We start from the raw sequence: 18,900 nt of genomic DNA on the forward strand, positions 1-18,900 counted from the left end.
AGGGCCACAGGCGTCTGTCCCACTGGCTTGGCCCTTTCCCCAGGACCTCGGGTGGAATGGCTGCGTCCTAAATGTATTTTGCGGACCTTCTTCGGAGCTTCCCAGCGCAGTCTCCCAGGAACACACTCCTGTGCACAGCCCATTGCCCACATGGAAGCGTCGGGTCTGTGGGGAGCAAAGTGTCTCAGAACACAGCTCTCAGGCTCGGGCTGGGGCGGTGCCACTGCTGGGTGGCACATCACCACTTCTGGGGATAGATCAGGTTTGCTCGTGGGTGGTATGAACTGGAGCTCCCACACCCAGAGATCTCCGTGGGCAGGCGTGTGATGTGGACAAGATGGGGAAGAACCCAGGCTAGGAAGCGAATACGTACCCCAGTCTTTTTTCTCATGAGAATCCAGGACTAACATGGTCAGATCTTCCAGTTTTTAGGAAACAGACAAATGTGTGTGTGTGAATTATTGTGCAGGTGCATTCGTTTCCTGTCATTGCTGTAACAAATCACCACGAATTTAGTGGCTTAAAACAACACAGATTTAGTAGTTTCCAATTCTGGAGGTCAGAAGTCTGAAGTGAGTCAGCGGGGCTGTTACTTCTGGAGGCTCCGGGGGGCGGGGGGGTCTGTCTGCTTGCCTTTTCCAGCTTCACGAGACACCCGCATTCCTGGGCTCCAGGCTCTGTACCGCCAACACCCGAGTCAGCAGCGCAATTGCTGCTTTCCGTCCTGATCAGGACCCCATGATTACACTGGGCCCACCGAGACGACCTGGGATAATCACCCCATCTCCACACCCTGGCCAATACAGCCCAGACCTAGCCCCGAGGAGGGTACAGGGGGAAGTGGTCAGTGTGTGTGGACCTGGAGAGAGGACGTAAATGAGTCCGCAGAAATCAAAGGCAATGAGGAGGAGGCAGGGGATGTGACGTGTCAGGTCAAAGCAACACCAGCAAAGCCTCACCTGGGGCTTAGGATGGGCCAGGCCCCTGGGAGGTGCTCCACACACATCAGTGCATTCCCTCCCCCCGGGTGGCATCACGACCATCCCCATTTTGCAGGTGAGGAGACTGAAGCATGGACGGGTCAGGCAACTTGCCCAAGCCACAGGGCCCATGCAAAGCACAGGGAAAGTTCATTGGTTCATACTCCCCTCCCTCATCACAATTCTGCCAAATCTATATGCTGCTTGTCTTAATATTTACTTAATATTAAATCAGCTCATTCTCGATCTAAATAAATGTAAAACAAACTATCTCACTACAATCATTGGAAAATCAGTGTGGATAGAAAATAAAGTGTTATTAAATCTTCTCTAGATTCAACTCCCTGCTAAGGGCTTTGGATTCACCGGGAGAGTAGCAAACGTTAGAGAGCAGTTAAAGACAGGCTGGCACCAAACTGGGACTTGCTCATTGGTGTAACCGGAGGGGTTGAAAAAGAAGTGAAAAGGGAATAACTTTCTCACCACAGGAGACGTGGTCCTGCATGCAGGGAGACTGCCGCCTGGCTGGGGGCACAGACTCGGGAGGCAGGGGCCCCACCTCGCGGCCTTCTGCCAGCCCAGCCCTGGGCAGCGCCTCTCCATTTCCTCAAGGGGCTCTGACTATCGGGGAAAGAATGAAGGTAAAGCGCCAAACCTAACACATGGCAAATGCCTAATAAACCTAAGCCGTTATCACTATTGTCATCATTAAGCTTCGCGCATTAAGTCCCTGGCCTTTTCAGAATTTATTTTTGATTTCATAGATACTGACCATAATACTTATAGTAAACCCACAGCGGTTACTATGTACTGGTCTCTCTTCTGGGTTTTATATGGATAGCCTATTTTATATGTATTAGGATATGAAGCATATACGCACATACGTTAAGAACTATTATTATCCCTACTTAAACTATTATGATAACTTATTCTTACTCCTAAGACACCGTAGAGGAAGATTTTTGCCCACGGGACTGCAAAGCCGGCCCACGAAACGCTCCCGGGGGCCCTCTCTCGCCCTCTCCCTTTGGGGTGGACGCCAGCAATGCCACCGCTAGGAACCGGTGCTGAAGGACCGCGCCGCAACCCAACCCCTGCGAGGCCCCGCCCTTAACGTGGGCCTGTAGCCCCGCCCCCGACGCACACCCCTCCTGGCCAGCGCTCTCCGGCCGGCGCGTGACGTCATGGCCCCGCGCCGCCTGCGCTTCCGCGCGCCTGCGCGGCGGGCGGAAGGTCGTCTCTGTGACCGGCTTGGCGTTTGGAGCAGCTGTCGCCATGTTGTCGGTTGCCGCCCGCTCCGGCCCCTTCGCGCCAGTCCTGTCAGCCACGTCCCGCGGGGTGGCGGGCGCGCTGCGGCCCCTGGTGCAGGCCGCGGTGCCCACCGCCTCGGAGCCGCTAGTGCTGGACGTGAAGCGGCCCTTCCTCTGCCGCGAGTCGCTGAGCGGCCAGGCCGCGAGCCGGCCTCTGGTCGCCATCGTGAGCCTCAATGGTGAGCCAGCCGGGCCAGGGGTCCCCCCTTTCTCCCCCTCTCTGGCCCTGGGCCCAGGGGTCCGCGCAGAAAGGCGAGGCCTGCAGGGAAATGGGACCGGGCGGCCGGCTGGGTGGAGCGGGGCAGGCCGGCGCGCTCCCGGGCCCGTGTCCCCCCTGGGCAGGACACCGCCGGGCGTGCGATCGCAGGTGTCCACCGGCTCTGGCAGCCGGGCCCCGGCACCAGTCTCTCGGTCGGCGGCCAGGCCGGGCTCCCGGCCTCAAGCTCCGTTTTGACTTCCATCAGTTACGTTCCAGAGCTCCGCGTTCCGACTGCGCCCATCAGTTTCTCACCAGTGAAATGGATCAGCGGTTCTTCCGAATTCGCGGGTTGTGTCGTGAGGTTGCGATGAAAATAGCCGACATAAAGCCATGAGTGCACTTGGGGGGCATTTGATAAACGCTCAGAAGTGGGAACTACTAATACTTGGGAGGTTGTCCCGCTGGCCACCACCGATCGAGGTTGTGCCCCGGCCGCACACACAGTCCGCACAGCAGCACAGCCTCAAGGTCAGTCACAGTGCAGGCGTCAGCGATGGTTTCAGGAGTTGCACACTAGGCAGTCCATCTCAGAGCTGTAGGTGGCCCTCCCGTGTCGCGGATGAGGGGTAGGGGTGCGGAGACACACTGTTCCCGGGGCCAGGTTGCAGGACCAGCGCACCCTCTGGCACGGCCTGGTCTCCCTCTGTGCCTTGTCTTCCTTTCTGTGTTCATGCGCTGTCCTGGACATCCTGAATTGGCGCCTTCGGGCCAGTTGCCTTAGTCTGTGTCACCCGCATCATTTTAAAAACCTGGGAGGATTTCTGGCGACCCTTGAAATGTTGGGAGTTGGTCTCCCTGGGCCCTCGTTCCTCCTGAGTCTTGTGGTGTGCTCCGTGGGTGCAGCAGGTGCCGGCTCAGTTCCCCCAGGCCTCCCTGGCCCACAGCAGCCCTTGTGCCACCTGCCGGGGCTGTGACAATAGAGCTGGTGACTCTTGCCCTATGCGACGACCCAGCTGCCCCCATGATGCTACCTCCATCCACCCTCTTCTCTGCGCATTCAGTGACACTCCTGCTCATTTTCCTGCGTTTCCGATGCTTCCCCGCCCTTGCCGTGTCAGGGACCAGGTCAGGAAGTCTGTCGTTTGCTGACTCCTCTGTGCTTTTTGAGGCACATGACACTTCCCACGCTGTGCTGTGTTTGCTGCGATTCCTCTGACCTTGAGCTTGAGGGTGTGGAGAAGGTCTCCTTGGTTCTTCTCTTTCCCCTCACGGTGGGTTTTGCACACAGCTGGCGCAGAATGTTTCTGAGCGAACACAGTGGCAGTCTGTTGGGGGACACGTTGGGTTGCGGAGAACCCATTCCAGGTGGGAACGAAGTTCCCTCGCAGGCCTCCTTGGCCTGGAGGTGAGAAACAGTAAGGGAGGAGACAGTCTGGTAGCACAGGTGAGCAGCGTCGTTGGAATGTGTCACACTGGTGGCCAGGGGGCTTCTTCTGAACCTCCTTTTCCCTGGAACTGGTAAACGCTGGGGCTCTGTGCGGCAGCCAGCTGCCTGAAATCACGCCCCGCAGCTTGTGGCTGAGGTCACGGGAGACCCTCCTGTCGTGGTCGTCTGTGGGAAGGCAGTTAGTGGAGGCTTTGGGCTGGCAGGGGTTGGAACAGAGGGTCCCTGAGTGGAGGAAGATTTCCACGGTGCCCGAGAGCCCACCTTAAACAGGACAAGACAACACACCTGGATTCGTAACGCTGCCTCCCATTTTCTCTATAAGTAGCTGATTTTGCTTAAATTGGGAACTAAATCTAGCTAGCATCTTTGCTTTTAAAAGTCACAAAAGCAGTTCGTGTAGATTTGGAGAGTGATTTTTGCACCAGGCTGTTTAATGCCCCAGGGCCCTCTCTACGCCCCAGCCCCGCAGGAAGGGTGACCCGCTGCGCAGGAGGCCAGCAGACCGCTGGGTGTCTTTTGCCAACAGATCCCCAGCTGAGGCCGTCAAAGCCGTACTGGTTATTGCTTCTGAACGTCTCTGTGTGTGCCGTTACCTGGTTGAGGGTTGTGCCATTTTTAATGGAGAAGTGTTTACTTCGGTCCCTTTTAGGAATGATGTAATCCCAGAAGATGCTAAGGGAGAGTAATTCGTGCTGGACACCCCCCCCCCCCCCCCCCCGCCTCCACTGACAGATTAGCGTTAGGTGGGGGTAGGGCAGTGGCTCACGGAACGTCGGGAGTGTCGCTTTGCCGTAGTTGGGAATAATCGAGTAGTCACTGCCTGTGTCTTGGTGTAGCCAGAAGAGCTCACCGGGCAGTTTTGACGGGCCTCCCTGTAAAGTTAGACCCTGAGAGCCAGTCGAATTGCAACTTATGTGAAAATACACTTCATCTTGGAAACAACACATTTTCTAAAAGTGAGGGATTTTTGGTGACCCATTTTCTAAGCACAGATTTGCATCCTGAAACATGCTTCACAGTGAAACCAGCAAGTGGATTATTTTTCAGACATTTAAAAATGCCACAGGACAGGGCACGTGATCTGACTCCCTCGACGCGGACACCTGGCCGGTCTGCGTCCTGCAGCAGCCAGGCGCCCAGAAGGACTGTGCCCGCCCGCAGAGGAGCTGGGGCCCCTCCGTGGGGGGAGGGGGGGGGGCGCCGCCTCTTTCCCCATAACATACTGAAAAGCTTGGTTCTTTGGGAGATTTTATTTGATTTTGATAGCTGCTTTTTCTTGATAAGGCTGTCCTTTTCTGCCAGTTAGGGGTTTTACTTGAAGTTGAAGTAATGCAAATCTATACCTTAAGGTCTGAAATAGAAATAACCTAAATTTTCTATAGCTAAAGTGATGCTAACAGTTCATAGACTGTTTATCTTATAATTGGTATTTATGAATTTTTAGCCGTCCTTTCAGAGAACAGATAGATGAGAAATGTAATAAGGCGGCTCAGTAAGATGACTCAGTAAGGCGGCCCAGTCAGCGCATCGGGCCGACTGGGTGACTTGCAGGGTCCCTTCTGACAGGATTGTGCAGTGGGCTTGGGGCCGTGAGTCTCGGGGACCCGGACACAGCGCTGTTCCCGGTGCCATCTGACTCTCCGCAGAGGCCCTGCGTCGCACGAAGCCCGGGCGGGCGGTGTGCGGGGGGGAGGAACCAGTGTGGAGGGTAGCGGCGGGCTTCATCTCGCTGTAGCGTTTTAGATGCTGGCACTGCTAACCTGCCCGTTTCTGAGACCAGTGCGTGCCATCTTTCACGTTTTTACAGCTCGGTTCTTGCTTGTGAATGCACGAAGGCCTGTTGGCTGATGTATCCCCCGTTTGGGACCCTCACCCCATGGTGTTTCTAACCTTCTGTTTACCTTGCAGCCCCCGCTTCTGTCCGCTATTCCCACACGGACGTCAAAGTGCCCGACTTCTCTGACTACCGCCGCGCCGAGGTGCTCGACAGCACCAAGTCCTCGCGGGAGAGTGCCGAGGCTAGAAAGGGCTTCTCCTACCTGGTGACCGCGGCGACCACTGTGGCCTTCGCGTACACTGCCAAGAATGTCGTCTCCCAGTTTGTCTCCAGCATGAGCGCCTCTGCGGACGTGCTGGCCATGTCCAAGATCGAGATCAAGCTCTCCGACATCCCCGAGGGCAAGAACATGGCCTTCAAGTGGAGGGGCAAGCCCCTGTTTGTGCGCCACCGCACCAAGAAGGAGGTGGAGCAGGAGGCCGCCGTGGACGTGTCCCAGCTGAGGGACCCGCAGCACGACCTGGAGCGCGTGAAGAAGCCCGAGTGGGTCATCCTGATCGGGGTGTGCACCCACCTGGGCTGCGTGCCCATCGCGAACGCGGGCGACTTCGGCGGCTACTACTGCCCCTGCCACGGGTCGCACTACGACGCGTCGGGCCGCATCCGGAAGGGGCCCGCGCCTCTCAACCTCGAGGTCCCCTCCTACGAGTTCCCCAGTGACGACATAGTGGTGGTGGGCTAGAGACCCGGCGTGTCCTGTGCTGCCCCGGGGCCCCGGCCACCCGAGGAGAGGGGCCCGGCGAGCAGGTCTTCTGTACTTCCGGCCGCCGACGTGGGACTGTAAGATCTGCTGATGGCGTATTTGCTAATGACGTGGTGATAACGTGAGCGGAGCGAATCGAATGTTGAGTCCTGCTACTCACTCACCTAATAAAGCCCCTGTCGAGCTCGGTCGGGCTCGAGGATGTGAGAGGGGCGGGGTCTTTGATCGTTAGTTGTCATTAAAAGTCACTGGCTGGTGCACAGGGTCCCTGTGCAGTCTGATTGACGTTCTCCTTTACTCATCCTGGTCAGGGCCGCGGTTGCTGGGGAGCTCGAGGTTGTGAGGTTAAACCGGCCGGCCGCCACCCAGGCCTGAGACACGGGCCTCTACGGGTCCCCCTCTGCCCGTGAGTCCTGGATGCGCCCCCGTCCCCGCCCCCGCACACAGACTGCCACTGGGGTGACACTGGTGGGGCGGCGCTGACCGGGGCAGGGAAGCGGCGGCGGCGGCAGTGTTCTCGGTCTGCGGGCTGTGGCGTTTAGGTCAGGGATTTAGGTGTAAGTGGCAGACAAAGTGTGCCCCACACGGCCAGTTCCCCACTTCTTGAAGGTTTCTGTTTTAAATGGAGGGCTTTCTGATCTTGCGAGCACATGTAGGTGACCAAGGAGAGGCTGCTGCTGGCTGCGAGCCGGGAGGTGGTGTCCCAGACGAGCAGCGCAGACAGGCAGCACCTGGCGACGGTGTGCGGAGCAACTCCGGTGCTGCTCTGTCCGGGAATGTGGCCCCACGCCCTGGGGGCCCAGCGGTGCCCCACTCCAGAGGCCTACAGGTGCCCTGAGCACACCCCAGAAGAAAGGCCCGCTGAGCCCTTGTGTGGTGACTGCTGTGAAAAGGTCGTCACAGGTTGGACGTCTCCAGCTGGCAGCGTGAGGCTGAGGCGGATCTCGGGAAGGGCGAGCGCGGTTCGGGGTGGCTCCACGCGGTCAGCGGGGGGCTGTGCTGTCCATGACCCGGAAGCCCCCAGTTCCGACCCCTGCACTTGATGTGTCTGCGGGCGTGTCCTAAATGCTGGCCAGCTTCGGTCCCCAAGCCTAGCCCTCTGACCTTTGAACTCCTTGTCTGATGAGACTGTTTGCGAAGGTCAGAAGACACTGTAAGTAACAGGGTTGTCATAGCACTTTTGAAGGGCAAGAGAACCACAGTTGAAGGGGGAGAAGCTGATGCATTTTAAATAATTGTCCACATCATGTCAGCTCCTGCTGGGGGTCTGCCTGCTGCTGAGTACGTGGGAGGTGTCCACCAGGCAAAGTGGGCTCAGCAGAAGGGCACAGGCATGCTGTGAAGAACCTTCTGGACACTTGGGGGCTGTGGGACGGGCCGCCATATTCCTCTGGCAGGCCTGGCAGGGGACTCGGTCCGGCTGTCTGGAGTCAGTGCCCCAGCCCCTGCTCGGGCCCCAGGCCTCGCACAGAGAGGACGATGGCAGCCGTGGACTTCGGACGGCTCACGGGGGCCGGGTAGGCCTGCGGGGCCGACAGGCTGTCCGTGCCCTAGTCAGAGTGGCACCCCCGCCCCTGGCCTGTCCCCGGCCTCCCCTGTATTCCCTCCCAGCCCCTCTCCCGCCTGGAACCAGCCCCTCACAGATGCTCACTGAATTCCAGCCGAGTAAATGGGCGAAAGGACAGATGAATGAGTGCCATTGTTCAGGGGACCAGTGTGACAAAGAACGATGAGCTCAAACCCTCTGTCTGGAGCGAGGTCCTTTCAGATCTGTCCCCCGCTGGCCTGTTCACCTGAGATCGGGGTCTCACATTTCAATGGTGACGGCTGCTCCAGAGCCAGGCAGCGCTCAGCCACCGCTTCATCTCCCAGATGGGACAGGCAGAGGCCAGCGAGGACACTTGTCCTACACACAGAGATTTAAACCTTGAATGTAGACTTGAAACACTTGCGTCTATTCCGGGCCCCTGTGCTCGGCTGCCCCAGAGGGAAAGGCCCCTCCATAAATGCCGCAGAGGCTGCTGGAACTCATCGTAGGGAGGGGGGAGTACTGCCCGACCACAAGGCATTCGTCCTGGCAACGAGACCCCCCACAACCGAGTTACTTCTTGGTGGTGCGCTTACACAATGCCCTCAGTTTCAACCCTCCAGCAGGTTTTTTCCCAGTCGTGGGTCACGGCCATGTCAACATACCAACGGGGGAGTAACACACGGGCACCCTGGCACGGGAGCCATCCTAAGCCGCAGCCTTCCCTGCCCGGCCCTCCTCCCCACAATACTCCCAAATCCTGAGCGGTGGCTGCAGGAGGCTGGACAGATCCTTGTGAGGCGCCCAGCAGCAAGAATTGCGGGTGCGTGGGCGGCTTAAATCAGGCCTGGAAGGTGGCGTCCCCTGGCCAGAGCCTGCGGGCCCCGGAGCTTGTTTCTCCCGTGCATGTGGCTTTATGAGCCCTTCTGGGTCTCTCCCTGAGACAGGATGCAGCAGGGTCAAGAGCGTGACCCCAGGAGCCAGTGAGCCGGAGGGGCTCGCGGCAGCTCTGCCACAGGACAGCTGTGGGGTTTGCAGCCCATTGCTCTGGTCCCCGAAGTGTGGTTTTCTTGTGGGCAAAGTGGGATGCGTCGTGTCCTCCCTGCACTGCCCTCGTAGGACCCCTGGAGGAGTGGCGTGAGACGCCATGAAGTGTCCAGCCTGGGGCCCGCTCGTGCCGTGAGCCCCGGCCTGTCGCTGGTTGTCGTTGTGTTTATTCATTTGTTAAATACAAGTCCAGCACCGTGTGCGGTGATGCGGCTGCAGAGGCGGGGCCATCCTGGGGACAAGGTCCTGGGGTTTGCTCAGCAGCTGGGTACCTCTGCTGGCAGCTAGTGACGTGCCTGCGCCAGTCAGCCCTCCTGTTCCTGACATTCCTGACGGGCGGGAGCGGGGCTTTCTGGTTTGCCTGCCCCACGTCCTTGGCCAGGGGGAAGTAAATAAACTGAGAGCTATTTATGAATCCAACACACCACGGGCTTTTCTCTGTCTTCCCATGTTTCTGCCTGAACCCAGCCTTGCCTCTGGGAGCTGTGGGCAGTGCCGGGCGGGTTATGAAGGCACCTGCCACGGGCGCAAGGCTGTCGGATTCCAGGTTGTTTCGAGCGAATGACACACAGAGATTCACGCAGAAGTTCAGCTTCCATGCAGCTGGGAGTGCATGGAAGGTCCCGGGCGGGGAGGCGCTGGTCCCCTCGCTGCCTTTCTCCGCCAAGGTCAGCGCTGTGGGCCGCTGGCTTCCAGGAGTGGGAGGCCTTGGGGAATGCACACCCTGGTGGGTAGTTACTTAGGCTTTTACGAGCAAGGCTTGATTAATTAGCTTCTGAAAGGACAGTATGTATTCCCCGAGAGGCTGTTAGGAAGCAGCTCTGTTATTGGGTCCTTGCAAGGACCGATTAGCTGAAATCCACACTCTGCAGCATAATTAACCAAGAACAGAGACACTACGTGACGCAGTCATCCTGAGGAAAAGGTCTCTTTCATGGCGACTTACAACTTTAAATTATTTTGGAGGCTAGCTTTGGCTTTTCGGCAGATTATAATAAGAGCAAATTATTGTCCATTTTAATAACTGGCTTCTTTGCCAAGGAGGGCTGATGCGGGGCCGGCGACGGCGCTGTGTGCCATAAGAGCTAATTGACAGCCGAGTCCCCTAAATACTACGGAATCCATCATGGTTAACATCGCTGCGACGGGTTCCGAAGGAATTAAGATGATTTACCCGCCACCGCAGAGAGGGTCCTGGGATATTGCCCCCGCTGATAGGAGCAGTGGAGGGGTCGGGTGGGTGGGGCCGCCTCCCATCCCTGATCTGGGAGTAGGTACCACACCCGTTCAAGGGCAGGCACCCGGTGGGGAAGGTGTGGCATTCCGAGTCCCTTCTCTGGGATTTGTGCGGACCCACCGGGCAGTGAGGGGGCCGTGGTGTTCAGGCAAGAATCCCAGGGGCGGGCAGTAGCCATCTGGACCCAGCCCCTGCCCCCCCCTCCACCCAGGGCAAAAGCTGTGCTTCTCGCCTGCACCTGGAGGCCCAATAAAACTGCGGGCTCCCAACAGCAGGTGGGCAGGTGGTGGGAGGGCACACTCTGACCAGGAACGTGGCCTGGCTCTGGCTCATCTGGGCAATTCTCTCACGTTCTCTCTCTCACTCTCTCGAACTCTTGCTCTCGGTCTCTCAGGAGGCTCCTTGGTTCGCCATCCAAATCAAGTTCTGGCCTGTTGTCTGACCTGCTTGCCCCATGTGCCCGGCCTGATCAGAGCCCCGAGCTCAATGGACTTCAGCCCAAACCCGATGCTTTGCTTCCATGGGCCCGGCACCCAGCACTGGTTTGGGTCAGGGCAGAGGCTCCAGACAGTGGACTTTGGGAGCACAGGCAGGGGCTCTGACACCCGAGCAGGGGCCTCCACAACCCCCCCCCTCCCCCCCAAGCAGCAGCTGCAGGCACCTGGGCAGGAGCTGCCTCTGGAGCAGAGCAGCTCTGTGGAGGCAGATCAGGTGTGTGCCCTGCCCCCAGTCCCTTGTGGGAGGGGGGTGCTGAGGGCTCCCAGCGATGCTGACCACCGTGGGGACCCTGCAGGCAGGTAGGCCAGAGCCCTGCATTCAGATCAGCCGCGCCCTGGAGACGGGGGTTCGCACACAAAGGGGGATCGCCTGCTCCCCTCACTGAGGACTTCACACGGCTCCCCTGGTCTCTCTCTCATTCATTGTCAGGTGGTCTCTCAGCACTCGGTTGTCCCGGGAGGAATTGCTCCCCGTGCTCGCGTTTCTGTGTGTGCTTGTGGGAGGGGGATCAGCGTCCCCCTAGCCGCTGCTTCTAGGGGCTCTCTATTCAACCACTTGTGGAAGTGGTTTTCTGGCTAACTTCTGGCACTAATAATTTCCACTCTAAAAATTCATGGTGAATAGGAAAACTGTGAGAACAGTAAGATTCTGGAGCTCTGGTTGGTTTCTTAAGGAAAAGATCTGATTCTCCTGGATGGTGACCTGCGACGGAGGCGGGCGGGGGGCGGGGGTGCGGCGGCAGATGGGGTGGGGGCTGTGCATTGGGCTGGATTGCGGGGCGCGGCTTCGCTTTCTGCTGAGCCCCCAGTGTTGGGGTGGTCGTCACATTGCTCAAGCAGGTAGCTGATAACTGTCTACACGTCATAATAGTTGGCTCTGAATTAAACGCCACTGTTTTTTTAGGTTCCTCATACTGAGAGTGACCCCCAAAGTCTTCACTTTTTTTTTTGGTGTGCGTGTGAATTTACGATTACGGTAAAACATCTTTGAACTATTGCTGGGATACAATTATTTTACATTGTTTTGCATATTAAAATGGGATTTTAGATATCTCCTTCTTCAGACTCCATGAAATCCCCGTTTTAATGTTAAATTAACGTTACCTTAATTTTCAAATACCACAAGATAGCCCTGAGCCTGTGGTAGCTTTGTTTGTAATAAGCTCATTTCAAAGCATTTCTCTTTGAATTCCTCTTTGTTCAAATGCTTTTGCCGCTAGGAAAAGACAAGCAACAAGCTCTCCTCGTGGGCGGGGCCCATGTGGCTTTCTCACATCCCCCTTTGTTCCCTGGGCCTGACCATGGCCTTGTAGTCCAAGTTCAGTGTCCTCCAAGGGCAGGAGGGAGGCCCGAGGCTGTGAGAGTCCAGGGTCTCTGGCCCTCGGAGACGTCCGCTTCCTCTGGGTTCCAGCCCTCAGACTCTGGAGCTAGAGCTTTGGCTGTTCCGTGAGACAGAGGAGGGATTCCCATCCTCGCCCCAAAGGCTTCACTGTGTCAGGAAGTGTGACTGACGGGACCAGGGTTTCCCGTACACTTGGTGGCGGGAGGCAGCACCTCTGCCCAGAGGGACTGGCAGTGGGGGCAGGGTCTCTGTTCCCAGAGCTGCGAGATTTCTGTGAGGAGCCAGGTCGGAACTTTCACTGCACTGGAAATGCCGGCCTCTCACCCTGCACTTTATAACCCTGGCCAAGCCCCGTGCGGCCGGCTGCCTCCTCCTACAAGGGCGTGGGGCGTGGGGCGTGGGGCATGGGTGTCCTCGGGCTCCAGCAGAGCCTGGCCCATGGCGCTGGCAGGCTGATGCTGGCTGTCCCTTGCCTTCCATGTGTAAGTTTGCCCTCAGAGCACACAGCAGCCCTCCTGGTGACCAGGGGTCATCGTAAGGACCGTGGGGCCCCCTGGGAACTGGGGAGAAAATGAACAAAGTGTGTCTCCTACGCTCTCCAGCGCCCTGAGCACAAGCTGCTCCTCCCCAGACACGGCATTTGCGGCCCGCCCCGTGGGAACGAGGGGCCTGACCCCGAGCTCGCCGCTGCTCTGGGTGCATCAGGCCCCTGTTGGGGTTGGGAGGTCCCTGTTGAGACGCAGGCCCCCAGGCTCATGCCCTCTCAGTGGGTGCTGGTCAACGGACTGGCGAGGGTCTTCCTGAACGAATGAGTGGGCACTCCGGTCTCCGAGCGTTTTCTTCCGAGGGTCTGCCGTGCGTTGGGCAGTGTCTGTGGGTGACTTCTGCACTGTTGTTGGGGAAGACGCAGCCACATTGGGCCGTGGTGACTGTGCCATCTCTCCATCCATTGACCAGTCCTGTGGGTGACCAGTCCCCTTTTTTGCAGCGACATCAGGGTGCAGGCTACCAGCAGGCAAAGGAAAGTCTGCCTCCAAACAGCTGGGTAGCATTTGCAAACCCGCTGCCTTCAATCCGTGCTTGCGTTGGAGGGGTGAGGCCGGGGAGAGCTCCCCAAGACCCACCTGCTCCGTCCAGGGTGCCTGATGTTTCTCGTTAGGCCTGAGGTCTGGACCTGGGCGGGAGAGCGAGGATGCTCCCGCAGTTCTCCTAACACTGTGCACTGTGGGAGACGCAGCCTGGTGCCTCCCCAGCCCTGGCTGCCCCGGGGCTCCCGGGTCAGAACCTCGGGCCCTATGGGGCAGCGAGCTGGCGTTTCCGCTGCCATCTGTCCTGTGGGGCCAGGAGAAGGGGAAGGACAGCACCTAGTGTCCCCGTGGGTTCCAGGCCCCTCAGAGACCTCACGATGTCTGTGTGGGGCTGGGCTGAGGTCTGGCGGGCGGGAGATGGCAGGTGTTTCAGGCACACACCGTGCTGTTTCGATGACACACACTCTGAAGTGACGGCCGCAATCAAGCTAATCAGCACAGTCATCAGCTCGCACGGTTACCAGGGTGTGCGTGCGTGGTGAGAACACTTCAGACCTCCTCTCGCCCGTGCGAGGCACACAGTCCGTCGTCATTAACTGGGATTTTGCACGTGAGGGCAATCCAGAGAAGCTCAGAGAGGCGGGCGTGTTGCCAGGCCCCTGGCACCCCCCTGCCCCGGCCCTGGGGCACCTGCTTCAGCGTCCCAGAGGGAGGGCCCCAGGCTCCAGTCTGCTGCACCGAGGAGCCTCCTGCGCCCCGAGCCTGCAGCCTGCAGGCGTACCCCCCAGTCTGGCCTGCACATCTCTCCACATAAGTCCCCTCCGCAGACTGGGGAGTTTTCTTTGTCCGGAACGAAGTCCTGCCGAGCTATTGATCACTGTAATTCAGTCTGATTGGGCCTCTGCAAAGCTCCTGCAAGAGGCCCTGGTCTCCAGGCAGCGCGGCCCTCCCAGCGCCGCCCCTGCACCTGGAGCCTGGACTGCCGCCTGCTGAGCGATGCGCCTTCCCAGTGAACTCCTCTCCAGACCTGGGCCTCCTCTGGCAGGAGAAGAGAGACACCAACCACCCAACTGGCAAACGGCTCTCTGCTTGCTGCCATGCCAGCTCAGGACGTGGTCCACGACTTGGTGGACGTGCAGCCCCCTTGGGACTGAGGGGCTGACCTCTGTCAGGGTTGGGCAGCAAGGGAACCCTGGGCAGGCCCGGGAGAAGCTGGGGACAGCAGGGCTTCAGGAGTGTTGGTCAGAAGTAGCAGGCAGGGTCCTGGCTGCTAACCTTTCACCCCGGGCTCAGGGAGAGCGGGGCCTGTGACTGTTTGTGCTGCCCGATCTTTGTCCCCGACTCAGTGTGCTGTGGTCACCCGCCCGGGATCTGGGCTTCTCACCATTGTGCGCCCTGAATCCAAGTCGAATCCAAATCCAATCCAGAAGTCTGGCCCAAACACCGGGACTCCCCTGCGGTGGGGAGGGGGCGGCTCCATCCCCTTTAGGACAAGCCCCCCCAAGTCTAGGCATGGCCGTGAAGGCACCCAGGGCTTGTGAATGTCACCTCTCACTGCTTCTTTCCCTGTGGGGACCCTGTGCTCTGTACCCAGCACCAGGTAGCTCTGGATGCGGGGTGTCCCTGGGTCCCCTCAGAAGGAGGGAGACCCGGGGCTCCATCCTGCAGAGAAGCTGTCCCCATGGGCTCAGAAGCCAGCTGGGCCACGCCTGGAGGCTGACATCCACAGTGCACTCATCTGAGAGCTCGTGCTGGGTCCGGGGCTTTGTCGGGGATCCCTAGCATGGTGAGAACGGTGCAGACGGCCCTCGGGTCCGAGGAAGGAGACAGGCCAGCCTCCAGCACCTGACCCCACGGGGACCCGCCCTCTGACCTCATCCAGGGTCAGTCTGTGGCAGCTCCTGCAGAGCGACAGCTCTCCGTGAAGGTCATTCCTGTCTGATAACCTCCAACGGCGCCACATCAGGACCTAGAAAAATGCGGAGAAGGTTCTCGGTGGTCGCATCTCATAGAGGGGCTTACGGCCCGATGAAAACGACTGGGCTTGTCCTGCCACTGGGGCTCCTTGGGCCACGCGGGGTGGCGCCATCTCCAGGCTTGCCAAATGCCGTGTCCCTTCCACCCTTAAGTTTTATTTTGGTGGGGCTGTTCCAAAGGACTGATTCCCCCAGCTCTCCTCTCGTCATTTGGCTCCAAAAACGTGTTCCTTCAGAGACCCACTGGGGACCCCGTGGGCTCGGGGCATGGCTGCCGGTTTGCGCTGACAGGGCGTGAGGCTTCTGAGGACCGCAGGGTCATAAGACGCGCGCATGCTGAGGTCATCAGTGTGTAACAGGGACTCTGCCATTTTCCACAGAGGTGCCATTTCAGGTGCCACCAGCACAGGAGCCCAGGCCCCGGCAGGGGTGGAGCTGTCCGTCAGCCTGTGCACGGGGAGCCGATGGCACCGGGTACCGAAGCTGACTCACTGCCAGCGGGAAAGCCAAGCCGGTGCTAAGTTGCTGCAGAGTGTGGACGCTCCCAAGTGGCCATGACACCCCTGCCACAGAGGACAGGCTCTGGGGCTGAGGTGACAGAGGACAGCGGAGAGGAGGGCAGACGGATCGGGGATGGCAGTGGTGGTCACGGCCCTAGCCCTGTGCCCGTGCCCCCGGGGAGCACCCTGCTGCTCCCATCCCAGTAGGTGACGGGCGTCGTGTGACACAAGCTGGCCTGACTGCGCTTTTCCCCTTGGGAGGCCACGGTCACCCTGGAGACACGGCCGTGTCAGCAACCGCGTGTGTGTTCGGGTGCTCACAGACGAGCCTGCGGTTGGGGGGCGAGGCTCCCCGTCCAACGGGGCTGCAGGTGCTTCCTGACAGTCCTGACCCGGGGGTGGCCTCGTTAGCAGTCCCGACGGCTGGGATGACACAGGGCATGAATAATTTTGTTCTTTGTCAGGACCTGGCGGTATCTTGCAGAGACACATCTGTAGTTGTGCATACTTAATTACTGACAAGGGAACAGGTGTGTGGTGGGGGAGGGCGGCGCACTCAGGCACATCCGCTGCAGAACTGATGCCCATTGCAGAGGTGGAGGAGGCAGCGGGGGCACCCTGGGACTCTGGGACCCTTGTGTGAGCAGAGGAACCAGTTCGTGTCATTTCTGATGCGGGCGGGGCTCACTGAGGGGCTGGGGCCGGGGCACACAGCAGCTGAAGTCCCTTCCCAGGCTCCCTCCAGCGACTCTGCGTGGGGGCAGGCGTGCAGCCGGGGGGTTCCTGCCGGGTCAGGCAGAGGTGCGGGTTTGGGTCCCCTGCAGAGTGACTGCAGGATGGGACAGGACCTGGCCTTCCCTCACAAGCCCCCTTCACAGAAACGGGGGGCTGACATACCCCGACAAGGGGCAGCATTCCTGAGGCTGTCAGGCCCACCACGACGGTGAGGACCCTGCTCCAGGCGGACTGGCCTTGGCTGCAAAGGCCACCCGGGGGCCGTGCGACCCAGGGGAGCCTGTCCTAGAGCAACTGGTGGATAGGCGGAGGGTCCGGGTAGGACCTGGAGGTGGGGACCCTGGGCGTGGCAGGAAGCCGTCTCAGATTTGGGGAGCGGGAGGCGGGCTGCCCCGTCCCCAGGGGCCGCTCTCCTCACTGAGCTGTGTGGGTGTCACTGAGAGCCACCGGTGGCTCCTGAGCTGACGGCCCCTGTGGCCAGCCTGACACTGTTGAGACCGGGCTCCCTGGAAAAGGGGGCAGGAAGGGAAGAAGGGCCACAGAACCGTTTCCACAGCCCAGTGGGGGTGAACGGCCTGGCCTGGGGTCACAGGAGAGGGCCCTGTGGGGGTGCGGGCTGCAGAGCCCACTGCAAGGGAGTCTGGGGGATAAGGGCCAAGGCCAGAGGACCCGGGGGCGTGTGGACCAGAGAAGAGCCGGGTGGGTGGGAAGGTAGCAGGGTGGGGGGATGGTTCAAAGCTGGCTGCTGCCAGGAGAGAGGCGGGGGACAGGCCCCTTGGTGTAGCTGCCTCTTCTCTGCCACTCTGGGCTTGGGGGAAGAGGCGGGTCAGCTTGATGGGGCCTCGCAGGGCCCCCATTTAAGGCTTCTTCAGACCCTGCCGGGCCGAGAGGGGATTTCTGGTTTTTCTCAGAAGAGGACGAATCAGATCTGCCGCAGCCGCGAGCCTACCTGGCACTTTGCATGGTCCTCTGCTGCGTCGGGCACTGTTGCCAATGCGTGTGTTTGGTAGCTCCTGCCTCGGTGAGGGGTCGGGGTCCCCAGCTGCGATTCCAGTGGCTGTCGGAGTAGCCGGGCGTGTGTCATCGCTGCCAGGCGTTGATGGCCACGCACGAGAGGGAGAGAGAAGCAATCGAACGGTAACTAGTGAGCGAAGACTTACGTGTGCTAGCTACATGGACATGGATGTGCGGGCCTGGGGTTCTCACTTTGGAGGTTGTGTGCACCTGCGGTAGCAGGAACACCCGATAGAAAGATGCATCGTCTTGTTTTCTGACCTGCGGGTTATTTCAGACGGGAATGAGGAGCCTGTTGCCTGCTGGCCGCACCCCTGCCCCCACCCGTGCCCTTCTAGAACCTAGCCCAACTCCCTCCAGGAGCCGGGGGCGGGGGCTTTGTAGTTCGCATTGTTTTAATTCGAGATTTTTATCATTTATTTACTTATTTTAGAGAGAGGGGGAGGGATGGAGGGAGAAAGAGAGGGAGAGAAACATCAATGTGTGGTTGTTTCTCTTGCGCCCCCTACTGGGGACCTGGCCTGCAACCCAGGCATGTGCCCTGACTGGGAATTGAACTGGCGACCTTTGGTTTGTGAGCCGGCGCTCAATCCACTGAGCCACACCAGCCAGGGCACATTGTTTTAATTCTTTAAAAAACAAATTCTCACCTGAGGATATATTTACTGATTTGAGAGAGAGGAAGGAAGGGGGATAGAGCGAGAGAGAAACATTGGTAGGAGAAACATGGATCGGCTGCCTCTTGTACGCGCCCCAGCCAGGGATCGAACCCATAGCCTTTTGGTGTATGGACAGCACTCCAACCCACTGAGCCACCTGGCCAGGGCTGTATTTTGCATTTTAATACTGAGGAAGAGGTTGAAAATCAAATGCCCAGAAGACCAAGTGCCTCCCAGGCTTCTGAGTGGAGCCAGAAACCCCAAATTTTACTTAGCCTCTTCCGTTTTAAAGGCTGGACCCAAGTCGTGCTCACGAGCATGCACTGTGCAGACCCTGCCAAACACAGTCGGGCGAACCCGAGACACTGCTGCTTAGTGGGGCTGGACATGGGCCGTCTGCCCCCTTCTTTCTAAGCTCCTGAAATTTTTCAGGGTCGGGGAGGGTTGGGGAGCAGCATCTGTTAAACCGGCCAGAAGACACACTAACCCGAGAGCACAGCTCCCGGAGCCTCAGGAGGCTGCATGCCTGCACCTGCGTAACCGCTGCCCAGAGGAGGTGTGGCCACTTCAGCACCCAAAGGTCCCCGGTCGCTCCCTGCCAACCAATGCTCCCCACCCAGGGGGGCTCACGGGGCGGGAACGACCTCATCGAGGTGGGCAGTGCGTCCCCCTCAGAGGAGGAAGAGGCGTGGGGGGAGTTGGGGGATTTGAGGTGATGGGTGGAGACTGGCCACCTGGCACATGCCCTGGGCGGTGGGGAGGGGCGCCCCGTGGGCGTGCCCTGGGAAATGAGGGCCCTGGGCACAGGTGGGTGGAGAGAATAGAACCACGGCCTTGACTTGGGCCCCCTCTGCGCTGGGA

At 59.3% G+C, this 18,900-nt stretch overlaps 1 protein-coding gene across 1 annotated transcript; it reads left to right on the forward strand.

Moving 5' to 3' along the window:
- Window positions 1–2,193: 2,193 nt before the first annotated feature.
- UQCRFS1 (ubiquinol-cytochrome c reductase, Rieske iron-sulfur polypeptide 1) lies at window positions 2,194–6,757 on the forward strand. The gene is made up of 2 exons (XM_024551562.4): window positions 2,194–2,469; window positions 5,845–6,757. Exons 1-2 carry the CDS (start codon window positions 2,256–2,258, stop codon window positions 6,453–6,455), a joined length of 825 nt encoding a protein of 274 aa, XP_024407330.2. The 5' UTR covers window positions 2,194–2,255; the 3' UTR covers window positions 6,456–6,757.
- The last annotated feature ends 12,143 nt before the right edge of the window (window positions 6,758–18,900 follow it).

Source organism: Desmodus rotundus, chromosome 12 (genome assembly GCF_022682495.2).
Source record: "Desmodus rotundus isolate HL8 chromosome 12, HLdesRot8A.1, whole genome shotgun sequence".
Lineage (NCBI taxonomy): Eukaryota > Metazoa > Chordata > Mammalia > Chiroptera > Phyllostomidae > Desmodus > Desmodus rotundus.